The sequence below is a fragment of the Hypanus sabinus genome, chromosome 2 (assembly GCF_030144855.1).
Source record: "Hypanus sabinus isolate sHypSab1 chromosome 2, sHypSab1.hap1, whole genome shotgun sequence".
Taxonomy (NCBI): Eukaryota; Metazoa; Chordata; class Chondrichthyes; order Myliobatiformes; family Dasyatidae; genus Hypanus; species Hypanus sabinus.
The window spans coordinates 162278355-162298907 of record NC_082707.1 but is presented as its reverse complement, the minus strand read 5'-3'; the positions used below and the strand labels follow the sequence as shown (position 1 = coordinate 162298907).

General features: G+C 38.1%; 1 protein-coding gene across 1 annotated transcript in view; it reads right to left on the bottom strand.

Annotated features, from left to right (window-relative positions):
• Positions 1 to 20112, bottom strand: part of map4k5 (mitogen-activated protein kinase kinase kinase kinase 5) — a 142826-nt gene extending 122714 nt beyond the window's left edge. The window contains exons 1-2 of the mRNA XM_059958132.1: positions 18938 to 20112; positions 7233 to 7290 (exon numbers count right to left, since the gene is read on the bottom strand). Of these exons, the coding sequence (XP_059814115.1) occupies positions 7233 to 7290; positions 18938 to 19051 (172 nt within the window). The 5' untranslated portion in view covers positions 19052 to 20112. The remainder of the gene's footprint in view (positions 1 to 7232; positions 7291 to 18937) is intronic.
• Positions 20113 to 20553: the final 441 nt, after the last annotated feature.

Below are 20553 nucleotides of genomic sequence, written 5' to 3'. Positions count from 1 at the left end.
TGAAATGATTTCAAATGATTAGTTACATAAACCAATTAAATCAAAATCATGATTTATCTTCATGTTAGGTATTCAAGCAATTCAATTAGAATCCATTGCAAAATAGAAAGTGTTAGAGAAAATGTACAGTAGAATAAAACAATGTAAATTAAGAACTTAAAAAAAAATCAGTTGCAAATTTTTTGCCTGAATTAAGGTCAAGCAATCAGCAGTCGAGCTATCACATATGCCGTAGTTACTTCTGGTCTCGAAAGACACACATTTTAACAAAATCCAGAACTGTACAACTTTTTTTTTCCAAGCAGGTATTTTAAGATATAGTATGCTTAAAATAATTCAGCTTGAAATCACAGAATCCCTTCACCAACAATTATATTGAATATACATATGGACAAAATTTGAAGAAAGACTGAGACTTTTTTGACAACCAAGACACAGAAAAAGAAATAATATAGGGAGAATAAAACTACAGGCAAGTCCTCAAGTTACGAATGTCCGAGTTATGAACAACTCATACTTACAAGCAGCCTGCCATAAAGCCTACTATATTAAAAATTCATCACCGTCTGCCATTTTAAGTCGATCATGTTGCCGTTAACATTGTGTTGAGTGTGTAACTTTGTACTTGGCTTAAATTTTTCTTAGCAAGATTCACCCTGACAGCCCCCCCTTTTCAGTCAGCACCGCCCCCACTTGTCCCATTTAACCTGTCTCAGTGCGGATGGACTTTAGGACCCGGGGGGAGCTCAGGACCAGCTGCCCGCAGCTGCTGCTGAATCTGCAATGTTTCTGTTCCGTTGCGGGAAACGATCACAATTGAAAATAAAGTGGAAATAATAAAGCGATCGGAAAGAGGTGAAATGCCATCGGTCATTGGAAAAGCATTAGGCTACAGTCGGTCAACGATCGGAACAATTTTAAAGGATAAAGTGAGCAAGGCTCTGCCCCGATGAAAGCTACAATTATTACTAAGCAACGCAGTGGTTTAATTATTGAAATACATACATTTCTTAAATATTTTATATGCATAGAAAGGTAAAATATATGCTATATACCAAGACAAATGTTTGACTGATGCTAAATAATACCAGATGTACCTGTTCCAACTTACGTACAAATCCAACTTAAAGACAGACTCAGGAACGGAACTCATTCGTAACTCGGGAACTGCCTGTACACCTGTGTGAATCCCTGCAGCAACTGGTGACACTGTGATCTCTATCTTGGAGGTTGACATTAGAACATATTTTAAGTTGAACCCTCACAAGGCATCAGGCCCTGATATTGTACCTGGTAGAGCACTGAAAACCTGGCAGGAGTGTTCAAGGACACCTGTAATTTCTCACCACTGCATTCGGAAGTCCTCACCTGCTTCAAAAGGTTGACAATCATACCAGTCCCCAAAAAGAGTAGGGTGAGCTGCTTCAATGATTATTGCCTAGTTGCACTTAATTCTTCTGTGACGAAGTACTTTAAGGTTGGTCATACCCATAATCAATTCCTGCCTAAACAAGCACCTAAGCAATCGCCATAATGCATCTACAGTGTATTCCGTCTCACTGGCTCTCGATTCAGCCTTGAATCACCTGGACAGTAAAAATATCTACATCAGGTTGCTGTTTATTGACTCCAGCTCAGTATTCAATACAATCACACCCTCAGTTCTATTGACTAGCTGCATCACAGCTTGGTGTGCACACACTGATACCCTGGAATAGAAAATCCTACAAAAAGTAATGATATGACCCAGTTCATCACAGGTAAAGCCCTCCCCACTAGTGAGCACATCTGCACAGAGCATTGTTACAGGAAAGCAGTATCCATCATCAGGGACTCCCACAACCCAGGTCATGCTCTGTTCTTGCTACTATCATTAAGAAGTGGTACAGGAGCCTCAGAACTCATGCCACCAGATTCTGGAACAGTTATTACTCCTCAACCATCAGGCTCTTGAACCAGAGGGGATAGCTTCACTCAACTGTTCCCACATCCTATGGACTCCCTTTCAAAGACTCTTCATCGCTTGTTCTTAATATTTATTGCTTATTTATTATAATTTTTCCCCTTTCTTTTTGTATTTACACCGTTCTCTTTTGCACACTGGTTGTCCACCCTGTAAATGCAGTATTTCTTTGATTCTATTACAGTTATTGGATTTATTGAGTAGGCCCACAAGAAAATGAATCTCAAGGTTTTATACAGTGATTTACGTACTTTGATAATAAATTTACTTTAGACAAGCTCCAAAACCTGGGCCTCATACCTCTCACAGCATCTGGATTGTTGACTTCCACGCTGGGGGACCACAGTCAGTATGGATCAGAAATAACACCTCTCCCGAGTAATTCATAGCCTTTTTTATTGTGTATCACAATGTAACACTGCCACAAAACAACAAATCTGAAGATTCTCACTATTGAAAACATCCTTGACATCCACTAGAAGGCGTTTCAATATTTGGTAGGTTTCTATGAAATTCCCCACTCATCTTTTCAACTCCAGCTAATACAAGCCGAGAGCTATCAATCATACTGCATATATCAACCCTTTCAACCCTGGGATCAATCTCATAAACCTCCTCTGGACCCTCTCCAATACCTGCACATCCTTCCTTAAATGTGGTGTTCAAAACTGTTCACAATACTTCAAATATAGTCTAACCAACACTTTATAATGCCTCAGCATTAAAAGCATTGTGTTTATAGTCTAGTCCTCACAAAATGAATGCAAACATTACATTTGCTTTCCTACCAATTTGATCTGCAAGTTAACTTCTACTGAATCGTGCAATAGGACTCCCAAATCTCTTTGTACCTCCAATTTCTGAATTCACTCCCTATTATAAAACAGAGTTTAGAATAAATTTAGAAAACTAAATGTATTCTTTCCTTGGTCTCCGTGGTTTTGTATCAAAGTATTTGTTCAATTTGGCTGCCATTTCCTTTTCAGCAATTAAAAATTCTCCTATTTCTAAATGCAAGGCACCCACATTTGTCCTCAGGATTTTACCTCTTCACATTACCTGAACAAGATTTTGCAGCCCTTCTTTTGCTGCCCTCATCCACATCTCCTCCATTTCCCGGACTTCCGAATTCATCCCATCTTCTGGTCGCCAAAATGGGGATAGAGTTCCCCTTGTCCTTATCTATCACACCATGAGCCTCTACATCCAACATGTCATTCATTCTCCGCAACTTTTGCTATCTTTAAAGGGGTCCTACCACTAAATATATATCCTTCCATTCTCCCCTCCAACTCATCACATTCCAGAAGGGAGCATACTCTACATGACCCACACAAAATGCTGGTGGAACACAGCAGGCAGCATCTATAGGGAGAAGCGCTGTCGACATTTCGGGCCGAGACCCTTCGCCACTTATCCCTCCTGGTACTTATCTATGCAAATGTTCCTATACATTATCTCTCATCATCATTAATGGCCCCAAACTGTCCTTCCAGGTGAGGTGACACTTCCACTGCAAGTCTGTTGGTGTCGTTTATTGTATTCAGTGCTCCTGGTGCAGTCAGGAAATACCCAATGTAGATTGGGGAACACTTCGTTGAGCACCTTTGCTCCATCCACCACAAAAGGTGAATTGGCCACTCATTATAATTCTACTTCCCTTCCGACATGTTGATCCTTTTTTCTTTTTCAATCTTTTTATTAAGTTTCATATATATAAAAAAACATAACATTGTATTGTATTAAATAGGTTATGAATACATTAAATTTGAAATTAAATTAGTAATAAGATAATATCTTATTAAACTATCAGCAAAAAATGAAAATTGAACAATAATCAATCTAACCTATATTAATTACACATGAAAAAGATTAAAGATAATCGTCAAAAGAAAAAAATATATAAAATACAGGAAAAAATGTATATTAAGAAATAGAAAAAAAATAAACAAACTAACATGGGCAATAATAATAGTTTATATATATATGGTAGTGTCAAAAACTCCGGAACTCCACACCAGAACAGAATAAAAAGAGTAAAGGTCCGGAATAAGCCAAATTAATTCATATGAAAGTATCGAATGAACGGTCCCCAAGTTCCTTCAAATTTAATTGATGAATCAAAAATAGTACTTCTAATTATTTCTAAACTTAAACAAGAAATAGTTTGGGAAAACCACTGAAATGTGGTAGGAGGATTTACTTCTTTCCAATTTTGAAATATAGACCTCCTGGCCATTAATGTTACAAAGGCAATCATTCGTCTAATTGAAGGGGAGAGTCGACTATCATCTTCATTTGGTATACCAAAAATTGCAGTAATAGAATGAGGTTGTAAATCAATATTCCAAACTGAGGAAATGGTGGCAAATATGTCCTTCCAATAATTATGTAAGGTAGGACATGACCAAAACATGTGGGTCAATGAAGCCATATCTAAATGACATCTGTCACATTGAGGATTAACATGAGAATAAAACCGAGCAAGCTTATCTTTAGACATATGAGCTCTATGTACGACCTTAAATTGTATTAAAACATGTTTAGCACATATAGAAGAAGAATTAACCATTTGTAAAATTTTTTCCCATTTTTCCGTTGATATATTGTATTGAAGTTCTTTTTCCCATTCCTGTTTAATTCTACCCGATACCTCTGGTTGTATCTTCATAATCATATTATAAATAAAAGCCACTAATCCCTTCTGAGAGGGATTTAAAGTAAAAATCATATCTGAAAAATCTATCAAAGTTGAATTAGGAAAGGATGGTAAAACTTTATATAAAAAATTTCTAATTTGTAAATATCTAAAAAAATTAGATTTAGGTAACTTAAATTTGTTAGAAAGTTGGTCAAAAGACATTAAACTACCTTCAGAAAAAAGATCATGAAAACATATTATACTTTTCCTTTTCCATATACTAAAACCGACATGTTGATCCATGGCCTCGTTTACTACCACGAGGAGGTCATAACGTGGGTTACATAAACATAAGAAACAGAAGCAGGAGTAAGCCATCTGGCCCATCAAGCCTGCCCCACCATTCAATAAGATCATGGCTGATCTGTCCGTAAACTCAGCTCCATCTACCTGCCTTTTCCCCTTCACCTTTAATTCCCTTATTATGTAAAAACATATTTAACTGTTTCTTAAATATATTCAGTGAGGAAGCCTCAACTACTTCCCTGGGCAGAGAATTACACAGATTCACTACTCTCTGGGAAAAACACGTCATACTCCGTCTGGGTAGCTTCTCTAATGTCGCTTTCTCTAAATTCTGGTAGTTTCTCCACCCTCCTCCTCCTTTTTGCTTTCCCTCTTACCTCTTCTCCTCACCTACCCATCCTCCTTCCCTTTCTCCCATGGTCCACTCTCCTCTCCTATCAGATTCCTCCTTCTTCAGTACTTTGCTTCTTCCACCTATCACCTCCCAGCTTCTCACTACAATCCTTCATCCCTCACTAACACACCTCATTCCTCATCTAGTTTCACCTATCACCAGCCAGCTTGTACTTCACCCCCTTCCCCATTGTCTTATTCTTGCTTCTACCCCAATCCTTTCTGGTCCTGATGAAATGTCTCTGTCTAAAGCATCAATATTTAATTTCTCCACAGATGCTGCATGACCAGCTGAGTTTCTCCAGGTGTATATGTGCATGTAAGTGTGCAAGGATTTCCAACATCTGCAGAATCTCATGTTTATGATTTGCTGCCAGATCCGTCTTTCTTTTCAGATAACCCGTATTCTGCTTTTGCTTTGCTGAATTCCAGAACATTCCCCAATTCTCAAGTTTACTGTTTTTTTTAAAGATTTTGATTTGGATGTAATACTATTTTTAACTTGTGATCATGATGGAGCTACTTTTCAGTTTGACACTTTGTCTTAAAAGAATGTATGTTTACTGAAAACCACGCATAATTTCTGTAAGAGCTTCAATAACTTGTCCCCAGTTTTTTCCAGCCAAACTGGTCCTCATACCTCCAGAACATCTTTTGTTCCATTCTCTTAAACATGACTTAAAAATACTTTTTACCATGAAGTCACAATCTGATAATATTTACTATTATGGATTTTGGCAATCAAGTTCTGAAGATAAAATGGTATCATCTCTGATTGACAACATATCAACCATCTACATGGCTTGTGCAGTCGGTCAACAATTTATATTTGGATCATTTAAATCAAGGAATCAACTGAATTCTGAAATTTTGAAAAGATCCAAGTATGGCAAGGGCTTTTTAGTGTAAAAATGGAACATTTTCAAATGAGTACAGGAAAATTATGAATTTCAATAAGCATTAAAATAATATTCCCATTCATAACATACTGAAAACATAAATGCTCTATACTTGAAAATAATTTGTTGTTTATTGTAATGTAACAATTCAAAAAAAATCAGTATAACCTCTCTTTATTAAGTTTCAGACAAGTCACTTAGGACTTTACAGTTGAGAGCATCTACAGCATTTTCATCACAATAACACTAAACCAGCCAGGAAGGAAATATTTGTCCTTCGAAATCCCTAATATGGAACATTCTTTTTTGAGAAATCAAACTAGCTAAATGTTAACAATAGAGATTCTTTGAAGATGATTAGTAACAATAAACAAAAATGCATTTTTCTTGGAGCAGTTCTATTCTCAACCAGGAAAATAAGTTACAAGAACTTCAAATGTTAATATTTAACGATGTGCTATCTTACCAATATTTTCATACCCAAATTCTTTTGGTATGAAAATACCCTCATAGGTGTACTATTGGAAGTATGCTGAAAGGCTGAATCATGTCTGGTACAGCATTTCAAATGCACAGGAACACAAGAAGCTGCAGAGAGTAGTGGACTCAGCCCAACACATCATGGGCACATCCCCCATCGCCATTACTATCTATAGGAGGTACTGCCTCAAAACATCAACATCCAAAGATCCCCAACATCCCAGCCATTCCATATTCTCACAGCTACTACTGGACTGGAGATAATCCACCAATTACAGCTGCCTTGCTCATTCCTCAATTCCACCTTCCTTAAGAAGGGCTGCAGCCTAAATGTCAACTGTTTGTTCATTTCCATGGATGCTGCCTAACTTGCTGTGTTCTGCATCATAGTGTGCGTTGCTGTGGATTTCCAGCATTTACAGGATCTCTTATGTTCATGAAACTACATTTGTAAAATGATTCAATAGCAATGTATTCATTAATAAAGTTCTCTACCATGAGTACAAAAGTATAAAACATTATATTTGAAATGTGCCAAACTTATAATTACCTTGTTCCAACTTGATAATTTTAACTGCAGCCAGCTCTCCAGTCTGCAGATTCCTAGCCTGTAAATGAAAACCAGAAGATGTTTTTAGAAAAAAAGTCTAATTCACTTCACAATTCTGAAACAAAGCTGTTATCAAGGCAAGGTATAAGCCATGAAATGCTAAAACTGATTTCTATTCTTTACATGGTCAATTTATAAACAAATGAAAATAACTACAAATTTAAAAGCAGCGCACATGCAGTTTATAAAATGTCCTAAAAATGTGGCAATTGAGGATAAAGGATGTTTATAAAAGAAATACAATGGGTGCTGTACACATGCATTTTCAAAAAATAAAATTCACTGCAAGATTAACAGCTGCATAGTGTTCAAGACTGCGTGGCAACATCCAAGTGTGTGTCTTCTAGATTAAATGTAAGCAAATAGCAAAGATGTACATCATTGACAAGTTTCTCTCTCCACAGACTAGGTCTAATCTGAGTTATTTATTTATTTGCCACATCACCCAACAACCCCCAATTTAACCCTAGCCTAATCATGGGGCAATTTGCAATGACCAATTAGCCTACTAACTGGTACGTCTTTGGATTGAGGGGGGAACTGGAGCACCAGGAGAAAACCCACATGGTCACAGGGAAAATGTACAAATTCCTTACAGACAGCAGTAGAAATTGAACTTGGGTTACTGACACTGTAAAGCTTTGTGCTAACCACTATGCTAGCATGTTGGTCCATCACCTTCCTCTCTCTGGTTCCTACCTTCTGATATTACTCCATTGTCCACTCCTATGAGATTCCTTCTTCAGACCTTTGCCTCTGCCATACATCACCTTCCAACTTCTTACATCATTCCCCTTTTCCCACTCCCCCAGCTACCTGCATTCTCCTGGAGTGCACTGCACTTTTCGGTAGCTGCTCGACTTTACTTCTACATTCTGTTATCATTTTACCAAGTTCCATCTCAATGTACTGTGTACTGATTTGATCTGTATAAACAAAGTGCAAGACAAGCTTTTCACTGTATCTTGGCACATCAAATAATAATAAATCTATTCCAATTCTAAACATACCACCTCCCTACTCATGCTCCACCACCTCCCTTTTTATTCTGGCTTCTACCTTCTTTTGTTTCAAGTCCTAATGAAGGGACTCAGCTAAAATGTCTAACATTTCAACACTTTCTGTGTGTTGCTGTAGATTTCTAGCATCTGTAATCTCTCATCTATGTATCCCCTGTGATCTGAATATTACTTATCCTTCAATTAAATTGATTAGAATTGGATTATTTGGTTATTGTCACTCTGCTATGTGCAATTGGTCATAACATTATCTGCAACATGGATTAATAACTGGCTCAAACAAAAGGAGAGACAACCTGAGATATTGAAATGAATTGTACTTGATAGAAATATTTTTTCTAATTTTAAAATGGCAATTGACCAATCTTGAAATACTACTGCATAACTTTTCTACAGTTGGGTTCCTTCCAGATTTCATAATGCAGCATTCTCTTCAACCATGTTTGCAAAAATTACCTACTTTGGTCTGAGACAAGGTCAAAGCTTCAGGGAATTTTGATTTCAAGGGAACATGAACTGCTGCAAAACAGTTCTACACAAGATTTATTGTTGATTTGAACAACAATTTAATTGAAGTCAAATTTACTTGAAAAGCAGTTTTTAATTAATTATATACACTGCTTGTTATTCTTCAGATAACAAATATTTGCAAGGCCTCACTCTCCAAAATCCTGTTATTTTAGCCAGCACTAAAAACCAGAAGAGCATTATAAACTTTCTTAGCTTCAACCAATAAACAAAGGCAAATTCACAGAAACCAATTTAATTCTGTACATGCCATGCATTTAACTAGGAAACTCAAAATTTTCAAATAGTTCCAAGCCTTTTTACCTCAACTCAGGCACTGTAGAACCATAACTCATTCCTGGGACTACAAATGCAAAGGTCTGCACCTATTATTTTGAACTCCTCCTACTACTACTCTATATGCCAGAATACATGTACAGTGTATCCTTCCATTCCTTCCTTTCTTTGTGTGAACAAAGTCCAGAAAATTCAATGCCTGCCAGCGGTTTACAATTATCTGTTTTGATTGTTATACACCCCACCCCACTCTCAATAACATTCACAAGCTTCCAAATTAAAGGGACTACAAGCCAAATTTACATAAACTGTAAAATACAAAAATGCTAGAAATAGTCAGGAAGTCATCAGCAATGGAAAGAGAACAATTGACTTTTTGGGTGAATAACTTTCATTTGAAATAGTTCTCATATACAAACCTCTTAAGCTCCATCATCATTCTTATGTAACTCAGAAACTTACAGTAGATTTTTTTGAAGATGTAATTGATACAAATAAGGGAGTCAGAATTATGTTTATTATCGCTGACAAATGTCGTGAAAATTGTTTAGTTGCAACAGTACAAGACAAAAAAAATTACAAGCTACAATAAAAAGTAAAATTAATGATGTATAATAACATTTCTTGGTTTGGATGTCATGTTTTTGGACTATCAGTAGATCTTTAAGAAGCTCCTCTTAAAGAAGTTATTTGTAAAATTAAAATAAAAGGGACCGAGGATATTTAAACAGGAATGGATTGAAAATTTGCTGGCAGCAGAGGAAACACAAGTATGAATCAACAAGTCTTTTTTCCTGGTGACAGGCAGTGACTGATGAAATGATGCAGAGATCAGGGGTTGGACACAATATATAAAATGAATAAATAATTTCAATGAGCAAACTAAATTTAACACAGAAATGCAAGTTGCAAGGAGACTATAGAGTCTGAGTATACAGCACAGATAAAGCTCTTCAATCCAATACCACGGCACCCACCCAGCTAATCCTAATTTCCTACGTTCAGCCAATATACAGCTGCAAGAAAAAGTCTGTGAACCCTTTGCAATTATCTCTTTTTTTGCATTAATTATTCAAAATGTGGTCTGATGTTCAATAAAAATAAATAAGCAATAAATATCGAGAATGAGATGAAGAGTCCTTGACAGTGAGTCCATTGGTTGTGGGACAATTTAAATGAAGGGGCAAATGAAGCTGAGTGAGGTTATAGCCTCTGGTTCAAAAGCCTGATGGTTGAAGGGTAGTAACTGTTTCTTAACCTGGTGGTACGAGTCTCAAGTCACGATAATAGACAAGCACAATCTTCCTAAACAAATAACACAAAAACAATTGTACTTCTCATTAATACTGAATACATCATTTAAACAATTACAGTCTGGAGTAATGCCTTCTACAAAAGCTATTTGGAAGCAGTTGTAACTGAGATGAGATTGCAGGTGTGGGCTGTAGAGGTGCCCTGCCCTATAAAAAAGATACAGTCAGGGTACTGACAGAGCTTCTCAAAAAAGATCTGTTTATGTCCAACATACCTGGATCTAAACAACTTTCAGAGGACCGTAGAAGAATTGTAGAGATGCATTAAGCTGGAAAAGGCTACAAAAAAGGCATTTCTGAAGACCTGAGTGTTCATCAGCCCACAGTAAGAGAAATTGTCTACAAATGGATGAAATTCAGTATCCTTGCTACTCTCCCTAGGAGTGGGCGCCCTGCAAACAGCACAACGTGTAATGCTGAAGGAGTTGAGAAAGAACCCAAGAGTAACAGCAAAACACAAAGTACACTGCAGTTGCTGTGGTCAAATTAACACGTACAAACAAGCTGGATGAACTCAGCAGGTCGGGCAGCATCCGTTGAAAGGAACAGTCAACGTTTCAGGTCAAGACACTTCATCAGGACTAAAGAAGGGGGGGCAGGGGCATTATAAAGAAGATGGGAGGGGGAGGGTGGAAACCAATCAGAGGAAAGATCAAGGAGTGGGGGGAGGGGAAGCAGGCAGGAGGGGTGAAGAAGGAATCTAAGGGGAAAGCACTATGGGTAGTAGAAGAAGGCAGAGACATGAGAGGTGATAGGCAGCTAGAAAAGGAGACAGAGTGAAGGTGGGATGGGGGAAGGGAGAGGAAGAGAATTACCAGAAGTTAGAGAATTCAATGTTCATTGCTGGAGACTACCCAGATGGTATATGAGATGTTGTTCATCCAACCGAAGTTTGGCCTCATCACGGCAGTAGAGGAGGCCATACATGGACATATCTGAATGGGAACTTGAAGGAGAGTTGAAGTGAGTGGCAACCGGGAGATCCTGTCTGTTGTGGCAGACAGAGCGTAGGTACTCGAAGAAGTGGTCTCCCAATCTGCGTCGGCTCTCGCTGATGTAGAGGAGGCTGCACCAGGAACACCGAATGCAATAGATTACCCCAACAGACTCACAAGTGAAGTGTTGCCTCACCTGGAAGGACTGTTTGGAGCCCTGAATGGTGTTAAGTAACAGCAAAAGACCTACAGAAATCTCTAGACCTTGCAAGTCTCTGCTCATGTGTCCACTATAAAGAAAGACACTGAACACGAATGGTTTTCATGGAAGGACACCACCGAGGAAAACACTGCTCTCCAAAAAAAAAAAAACATTGCTGCACATCTCAAGTTTGCAAAAGTCTACCTGGATGCTCCACAATGCTTCTGGGACAACATTCTGTGGACAGATGAGACAAAATTTGAACTTTTGTGCAAAAAAAATGAAGGAAAAAAGGGCACTGCACACCAACAGCAAAACCTCACCCCAAATGTGAAACATGATGGAAGCAGCATATGGTTAGGGTCCACTTTGCTGCCTCTGGACCTGGAATTGTTGAGGGAACAATGAATTCAAAACTGTATCAAGACATTTTACAGGAGATTGGCAGGGTAGCGGTTCATCACCTGAAGCTTAATAGAAGTTGGATGTTGCAACAAGACAATGATCAAAAACACAAGAGTAAATCAACAATAGAATGGTTTAAAAATAAGAAAATAAGAAAATTTGCCAAGTCAGAGTCCACACCTTAACCCTATTGAAATGCTATGGCTGTTCATGCAAGGTGTCCCAGAAATATTGATGAAATGAAACAGTTTCGTATGGCGGAATGGTCTAAAATTCCTCCTCACCATTGTGCAAGTCTGATCAGCAGCTACAGGAAACGTTTGGTGAAGGGTGCTGCTGCTAAAAGGTGCTGCTACTAAACTGCTACCAGTTAGTAAATACAAGGATTCACATACTTTTTCCAGCCTGCACTGTGAATGATGAAGCAATAAGTTCAATAAAGACATGAAAAGTACAATTGTTTGTGTGTTATTAGTTTAGACAGATTGTGTTTGTTTATTATTGTGACTTAGATGAGGATCAGATCATATTTCATGAGTAATTACTGCAGAAAACCAGGTAATTGCAAAAAGTTCACTAACTTTTTCTTGCAACTATCCCTCCAGGTCCCATTACTCCATGTACCTTTCTAAGTGGCTCTTCAATGATACTATTGTACCTGCCTCAACCTTTCCCTCATACAGCTTGATCCATATATTTACTACCCTCTGTATGAAAAAGTTGCCCCTCAACTTTCCCTTCTCACCCTAAATCAATGCCACCTAATTTTGGTCTCCCCTATCCTTGGGAGAAAATTGCTACCACCCAGCTCTCTAAGGTTACCCCTCATTCTGCTGTGCTCCAAGGAATAGGGATTTCGGCTGGCCAACCTCTCCAGTAATTCAGGCCCCCTAGTCCTCAAATCTTCTTTGCAAACATGATGAAGGATCTCAGCCCAAAACATCAACTATTCCACTCCACAGATGCTGCATAACCTGTTGAGTTCCTTCAGCATTTTGTGTGCGGTACTCCAACTGCAGACTCACCAACATAAATGCAACATAATGTCCCAACTCCTATAGTCAATGCCCTGAGTGATGAAGGCCAGTGCGATACGTGCCTTTTGTATCATCCTGTCTATCTGTGAAAAATTTTCAATAAACTATGCACTTGTACTCAAAGGTCCCTCTATCCATTACACAACCAAAGTGCCTTACCATTCATGGTACAAGTCCTACATTAGCTTGACTTTCCAAAATGCATCACCTGACACTTGACTATTGAAATTCATTTAGTATTCCTCAGCCCATTTCCCTAACTCATTAAGATCCCTCTGCAATTCATTTTATTATCAATCAACACATCTGAAAACTTACTGATCAACTCTTGTGCACTTCCATCCAAATCATTTATATAAGTAACAAATAACAACCCTTGTGGCACACTACACAGCAGCCAGCAATCCAAGCAACAATCTTCAACTACCTTCTGCTTCCAGCCTCTGAGCTAAGTTTGAATCCACTTAACTCTCCCTGTTTTTCATGAGACCTAACCTTCTAGACCAACCTACCATGCTGCTGGTTCCAGACCAGCATACCAGAGGGTCCATAGTGATTGAGATAAGCAGTGTGAGTCCATCAATAAACACGGATGAAGTTTAATGTGAAAAGATATGAGGTTCTAAAAAAATGACTGATTTGCTAAACGATGATAGAGTGGGAAAGGAGGAGGAGTAATAGATCACGGTACACCAGTCAACGGCAAGTGCTCAGATGCAACACGTAATTAGGAAAACAAACATGTTGTACTGAATCCCTCTCACAATGAAGGACAAGAGCAAGGATGTCTTGCTGCAAGGGTATAATAAATAGCATGGCAATAACCCATCTGGAGTTACGCATGCAATAATGGCCTTTTAAAGGAGGATATTTTTGACATGGTGTAAGTGCAACAACCCAACTTTCATTGTGAAATTTTGACCATCTGTAGAAAAGTTGTTTTCTCTTTTCAGTTTAATCAAAAGGTCTTTGACCTGACTCTTTATCTTTACTACAATGCTGCCTTAGTTCAGTATTTCATCCATTTTCTGTTTTTATTGCTATTGCTTTTTTTCTCAGCAATATTTGTATTGGTTTTTTAAATCAAGAAAGCAGAGCACAAAGGAGGTTTGTGCAGTACATAACAAATGTACAATTCACATCTATGAAAGAGAAGCACCCATAGTACAATCATGCTTTGGTTGCCTCCCTGCCCTGACCTACGCTCCCAATTCCCATCTCCAAGCCATCATTGCATTAGCAAAAAGGGTTAAACAGAACCTTTATCCCCACAGAGCTGCTTGGTATAGAGAAGGCGTATATTCCTAACACATAAACTGCTGTACGTTTACACGTCTGAGCGCGTAGAATTTTACCAGAGAATGCTGAAAGTTAGGGAGTTATATGCAGAGGAAAGGAAGAAGGGGTGAACCTTTAGTTTGGCTGGGAATTCTGAAAATATTCAAGAAAAGGTCCCCACACCTTTTGGAACTTTATGCCCGATTTGAGAGTTGAATAATGGATCTTCTCAAGGTATAGACTGGACATGATGTCCCTAAGCCACTGAGGATGGGTGGGCAGAGCAGCACCCCTCCACCTGAGCAAGACTGTGCGCCTGGCCAAAAGACAGTATGCGATGTTTGATCGGACTTAGGTGCATGTCCCCTTCTCCAGAGGTGCCGAAAAGAGCAATCAAAGGGTTAGGTTCCAGATTGCAATTAAGTATTTCGATAGAATTTGCAAAACATCTCAAGTATTTTTCTAAGCTCAGGCATGTCCAGTACACGTGAATAAGGGAAGCCTCACCCGTTTTGCATTTGTCGCAGCAGGGATTAACATCTGGGTAAATGTGAGATAATTTAATTTTAGACATATGGGCCCTGTGTACGACCTTGAACTGTAATAGGCAATGGCAGGCACATAAAGAGGTTGAGTTAACTAACTTGAGAGCTGAATCCCATACATCGTTTGACAGTATTGCTGCTGCATTTGATTAACGCTTTATATCATTACTCAAAATAATGAGGCATCGGTTAGAAAATGTATATTAGCTTTGGAGAGCAGAGATTCAGCAAAATAGCGTCTAGAGAATTATAGAAAGATTGCAAAAACTAATGATATATTTTGGCAATTTATAGTAATTTGATTGACATTTGAGACCATATGATCCATTAAAAGGGAAGATAAATAGAAAAACCGTTTCTGCGTGATTGAAAATTTAGGACAAAGTGCATGGTTTAAAAATTAGAATAATGACTTTTAGAAGCTATGAAACATTATGTGCAGAAGTGATGGAAACCTGAAGCTCTCCATGCATATCATACTTGATAACAGCTCAAAAGTTAATATTAAATTAGACTATGAAAGACTTTTGATAACTAAAGTTAATGACTTACTCCTGTTCCCAATTTCCAAAACATTAAGACAGATTGAAAAAGTTTTCCATAGGATCATTAATGGAAAAACAAGCTAAAATTTTGAGTAGCCAGGTTTATGGCACAATTGTGCATAAATATCAAACCTATGGTCAGTGCAGTTCGAGTCAAATAGCATTGAAACAACCCCTTTGCCCCATCAAATCAGCACCAATCATTTTAGGACCCAAAATAGGAAAATTAATGAATCTTCAGTGCTGCTTTTTGAAACTGTGCAAGTTACTGAAAACTTGAACAAAATTGACTTCCATCTTCATAAAGATGACCTGATCAATCAGAATACCTTGAATGCAAATCTGGATTATTGATAAATTGGTCAAATCAGGAGATTTTCTGGCACACAATTGTTGAGATGACAACAGGAGAGTCAGAGGAAGGCCACTGTTATGTTTGGAATGTTGCTTTTTGCTTGTGTTGTTTGCATGATTTGAGTGTGTTATTTTTCTCTTTCTCTGTGCATTGGGTGTTGGCCTTTTTATTAAATAGGGTTCTTCCAGGTTTCTTGCTTTGTGGTTGCCTGTAAGCAGAGGAATCTCAAGAATGTATCATTTATACATACCTTTATAATAAATGTACTTTGAATCCTTGAATTCTTTGAAATCAGTCTGACACATAGATAAGTAGGGCTCAGTATTCTGCTGATGGTGAAACTTGCAAAACTTCTTCAGAATTTATCAACATTTCTCAAAGAAAAAAAGATAGATGAGGGTCTTTCAGCATCAACCTTGCCTTATTCATGGTCTATCAGGTGCATCACAGTATCAATATGCCCAGTAAAAGCAGGGGCTTGTTGCCCACCTGGGAAAATCAAAGCTCTGGAAGATTTTTAAGAATTTCCAGGAACAAGGGTTAGATTTTCCAGGCACATGACCATATATTTTGATTAGGTCCACTTCCAAAGTCACCAGTGGGCTGAATGGAGCATACAAACCCGATTAATTTGGGAGCTGCATGATTGATTTCACTGTATTACTAATCATTTGGAAAAAAAACTAAAAGATGCATGGTTTGCATATACTTCAGAAGCCCAAGATAGATATAGAATTAAAGGAAAAGCTAAGTATGGTATACATAGAATTTAAAAAGTACAGGACAAAAGCAAAGTTGATCATTTTAAAAATATAATATTTTTAAAAATATATTCATTCATAGAATGCGGCTGCTGTTAGCAAGGTAGATTTCTTGCCCACCATCATGAAATCCATTGGGGCTAAATTACTTTCCTGAACCACTACAGCATATGAAGTCAAATTACTTCCACAGCAACACAAGATAGTTCTGGAGTTTTGACTCAATGGAAATAAAACAATGGCAATATTTTTTCAAAGTCAGAATCATGTTTAAAACTCCTGTTGAAAATACAAGGTGGTAATTGTTAACTGGTTGATGCTACAGAGAAATAAATATCAAATCAGAGACCAGGTTACCAGTGGTGTCAACATATTTGACTACTACTTATTCAGATTTTAATTAAAATTATTTGCAGCAATAGATTAAAATTTCACTTTTTCATATATAGTAATATGACTATATTTTGGTTTGAAGCAAGGGTTACTAAAGCCTAGAAAACACTGAAAAAAGTAACAATTACAGTCCACTCATAAAACTAATGAGAGCTATAATTGCTTACAAATGCTAATATACTACCCAAGTACTACTGTACACCTTAGAGTGGAAAAACTAGACAGCCTTTATAATATTAACAATAGCAGAAAACTTGTGTACCCACGTTGATGCAGAAGATAGAAAATGCAAAAAACTGTAAAACCACTTTGCAGAGATACCAGTCACACTTCACTCTTATCTTTACAATCTGTATCTCCTTCCTGTCCAAAGATGCAAACTCATCACCTCTCAAATCTATTCTCAGCTTTCCCCACAGCATCTCAAATCAGGTTTCCTCCTAAAAGCCACTCGAATCTAAGCTGAAAGTTTGTCATGATAATGCATTATAATGCCCATAATGGTTATACTCTTAGTATTACCTCACAAGGACTGTCTTTTTTTTTAGATTTTATTCCAATCTATCCAATTTGAGTGACAGAATTGGTTTTCCATCTCACTTTTACACTCCTTGATCCTTTCCCACATCTACATGCTGATGCTCAATTATATCAGCAACAAACATGCCAGAGTCCATGTATACTTGTGCAACCAGTTCTTTGCTATCTGTTAGACTGTTTGTCTGACATCCTGGCTTGGACAGGCCACAATTTCCTGCAGTTACTTACTGAGCAGACCAAGACAATATTTCAACCCCACCCACAAAATTTAAGATTTTGTCTCAATTGAGTAAGAATATGATTAAGTGATTAAACCTGCAATATAATACCAGAAACTGGTTATTCCAGCACTATGTTTACAACTTAGGGGGCAAAATCTTTAATTAACTTTTCAAAATACTCCATCCAACACACTTGACAATCAGTTAGTGTTCTTAAAGCTTAGTCACTGCTGTAGCATTTGCACAGGCGCAGCTCCTATAAACAGCAATCTGAAAATGACAGAACAATCTGTAATTTTTGTACTGAGCAAGAAGACATAAACATTGTCCAGTAGGACAGTGAGTGATAACCCCCGAAAACAAAACCCACCTAGGAATTCAGATAAGTTTAAGGTTTCTTCGAAAGTACAGAATAAAATTCAATACCAATACGCAAAACTAATCTCTATGCTCGAACAAAGTAACCATTTACTATTAAAATTCATCTGATCATCTGCCAAGTTTTTAACGATGTACAGACTAAGCACAAGATAAAAATGTTTTCAATAGACAGAGCATCTACTTCATCTACTAAAGGGAAAAAAATGATTCCAGAAGCAAAGAGTTGCTTAATGCAATTTTCCCTAAAGATTCCTCTGCAATTTAGACGCTTTGTATCAGTTCCCCAAAACAAAAAGAGAATGACGTCCCGCGCGAAAATTAGACAAGATATACCTGTTGTGGTTAAAATCGGCAACAAGTTTGGGTGGAGGATATGGTTCTAAAGCGGGTTTGTTCGGAAACCCAAGATTTCTCAATATATCAACGTAGTTACTTTACTCTGTATATTTCTTCCTGAGACTTACTAGGTGCCCGAGCATGTGAACTTTTACAAAACCATTTGCATTTAGCCGCTTCGTAACGCAAATATGGGTTAACTTTCTGCCAAACGGAGTAACATAAAAACTTGCTCTGTAATTCAGTACACTACTGATCTAGTAAAGAACTGTCAATTGCTAAATGAGTAGTCCTTGATAACTTAATAACTCCTTCATAACTTTTTTTTTTCAACGCCGGCACAAAATGAGCAGTTTCCAGCTGAAGCCGTTTTAGCGGACTGTTGATTAATGGACCAAGGCAAGCAGGATTAGTACAGTTTAATCCCACTTCCCTCTGGTGATCCCGTCTGGTCCAAAACACGGAATCTTCAAACCCGCGACGGACGGCTCGTCACCCTCCACCAGTGGCAAATTGGCGTCTGGAAAGGCCACATGCCCAGTCCCAGGCTCAACACAAGAGAACTCAACACAAACCTTGTACACATCGCCATAGGTACCGCTGCCGACCCTCTGGATCAGCTCGAAGTCCAGCTGCGGGTTTTTCCTCAGAATATCCCCGCTGACGGTCGCCCGGCCCTGAGGGTTCATCGCTCACTCTCCCCTCCTCGGACTCCCACTTCTTTCCCTAGCACCCGCTGCCCGTCTCCGGACGCGAATATCCCTCCGAAAGTGCTCGTCTGCGTGTGCGCTCAGCTACGTGCAGCCCAGCCGTCACTTGGTAAACTGTGCACTGCCTCCAAATATGGCTCCCGCTCCATTTCCTGCCCCACGGCTCCTGCGCGTTTCCTCGAGCGGCGGCGGCGGCGGCGGCGGGCCTACAGCGGCGCTCCGCACGGCCTGTCTCTCACTCCATCTTCCTCTTCTCCCCCTCACCCACCCGACGCTCAAAAAAACTATTTCCACAAGGGTGCACACTTATGGCTACTAGCACAGTGACTTGATTGTTACGTTTTCAACTGTGACTTGTATGTCATTTCCTTCTGATGAACATTGAAATCAACTGCAGTCCAAACGTTAACAATTGCTCATTTCTTTCAGTAAATGAAAATTCAAAAATTCTCACTTCGACTCGAAACGTTAACTCTTTTTCTTCATAGATACCGCTTGATCTACTGAATGATTTACATTTCTTTGTTTTTGATTCAATTTTTAACTGCCATTTGTCGCAGCATACTGTTTAACGATATTTACTGTTCAAAATATTCTTAAAATTCATGTACTCTGAAAGAAAGGCTGACAAGCTAAGTTGATTTAGTAAACAATTTAACTTCTATTAATATTAATGAGTATTATGAATGTCCACTAATCCCTGAATGTTGCCACCTTGTGACTTCTCTAGGAATTACAAAATACGTCAAATTTAAGACTGTAAACAAAGCGAGAAATGACGATGAAGCTTATCTTAATAGGGCCAGTAACTGAAGTTTTTCAGTTCAACTGTGCATGTGTACAGTTGGTAATTTGACCAGGTCTGACATAAGTAATTCAGTTTCCATTACGTACAATGTTTTGCTGAAATATATAAACAATGTAATAACAGCTAAATTCTGCAAATACTTCCTGTAAGTATATTTCACATTAGATGCTATGTACGTTTTGCATAACGACATGTGATGGATATTTTCTTGTTGTTCTGTTTGGAATAAATGAAATTGTGTATCCTGCCAACAACATTATTGATGGAAAAATATTTTCCATTACAACATAACTATCCAGTGAAAATACAAAAATAAAGACAGCATGAGGAAAGAATTTTAATTGGTAGAAAGGTGAACTGTTTTTTGGTTGTGCAATCAAAATTTAAAGATAGAAGAATGCCTCTGGCGGTATATAAGTAACCAGCTTACCATAGTTACCACAATCATTCGTTCATGTGGGCGTTTAATAAGCAGCAGTTCCAACTCAAACTGAATAAAGGCTCAAATCCTTTTAATGCTTTGCCAGCATCATATTAAAAATGCTAACAGAGCTGCATTAATGCACATCTACTTGAAAAGGTTTGGAGAAACTTAAACAGAAGCATCCATGCTTACAGCAGACATCACTCACATATGAAGGTGGAAAGCCAGAGAAACGTTGTTCTTGAAACT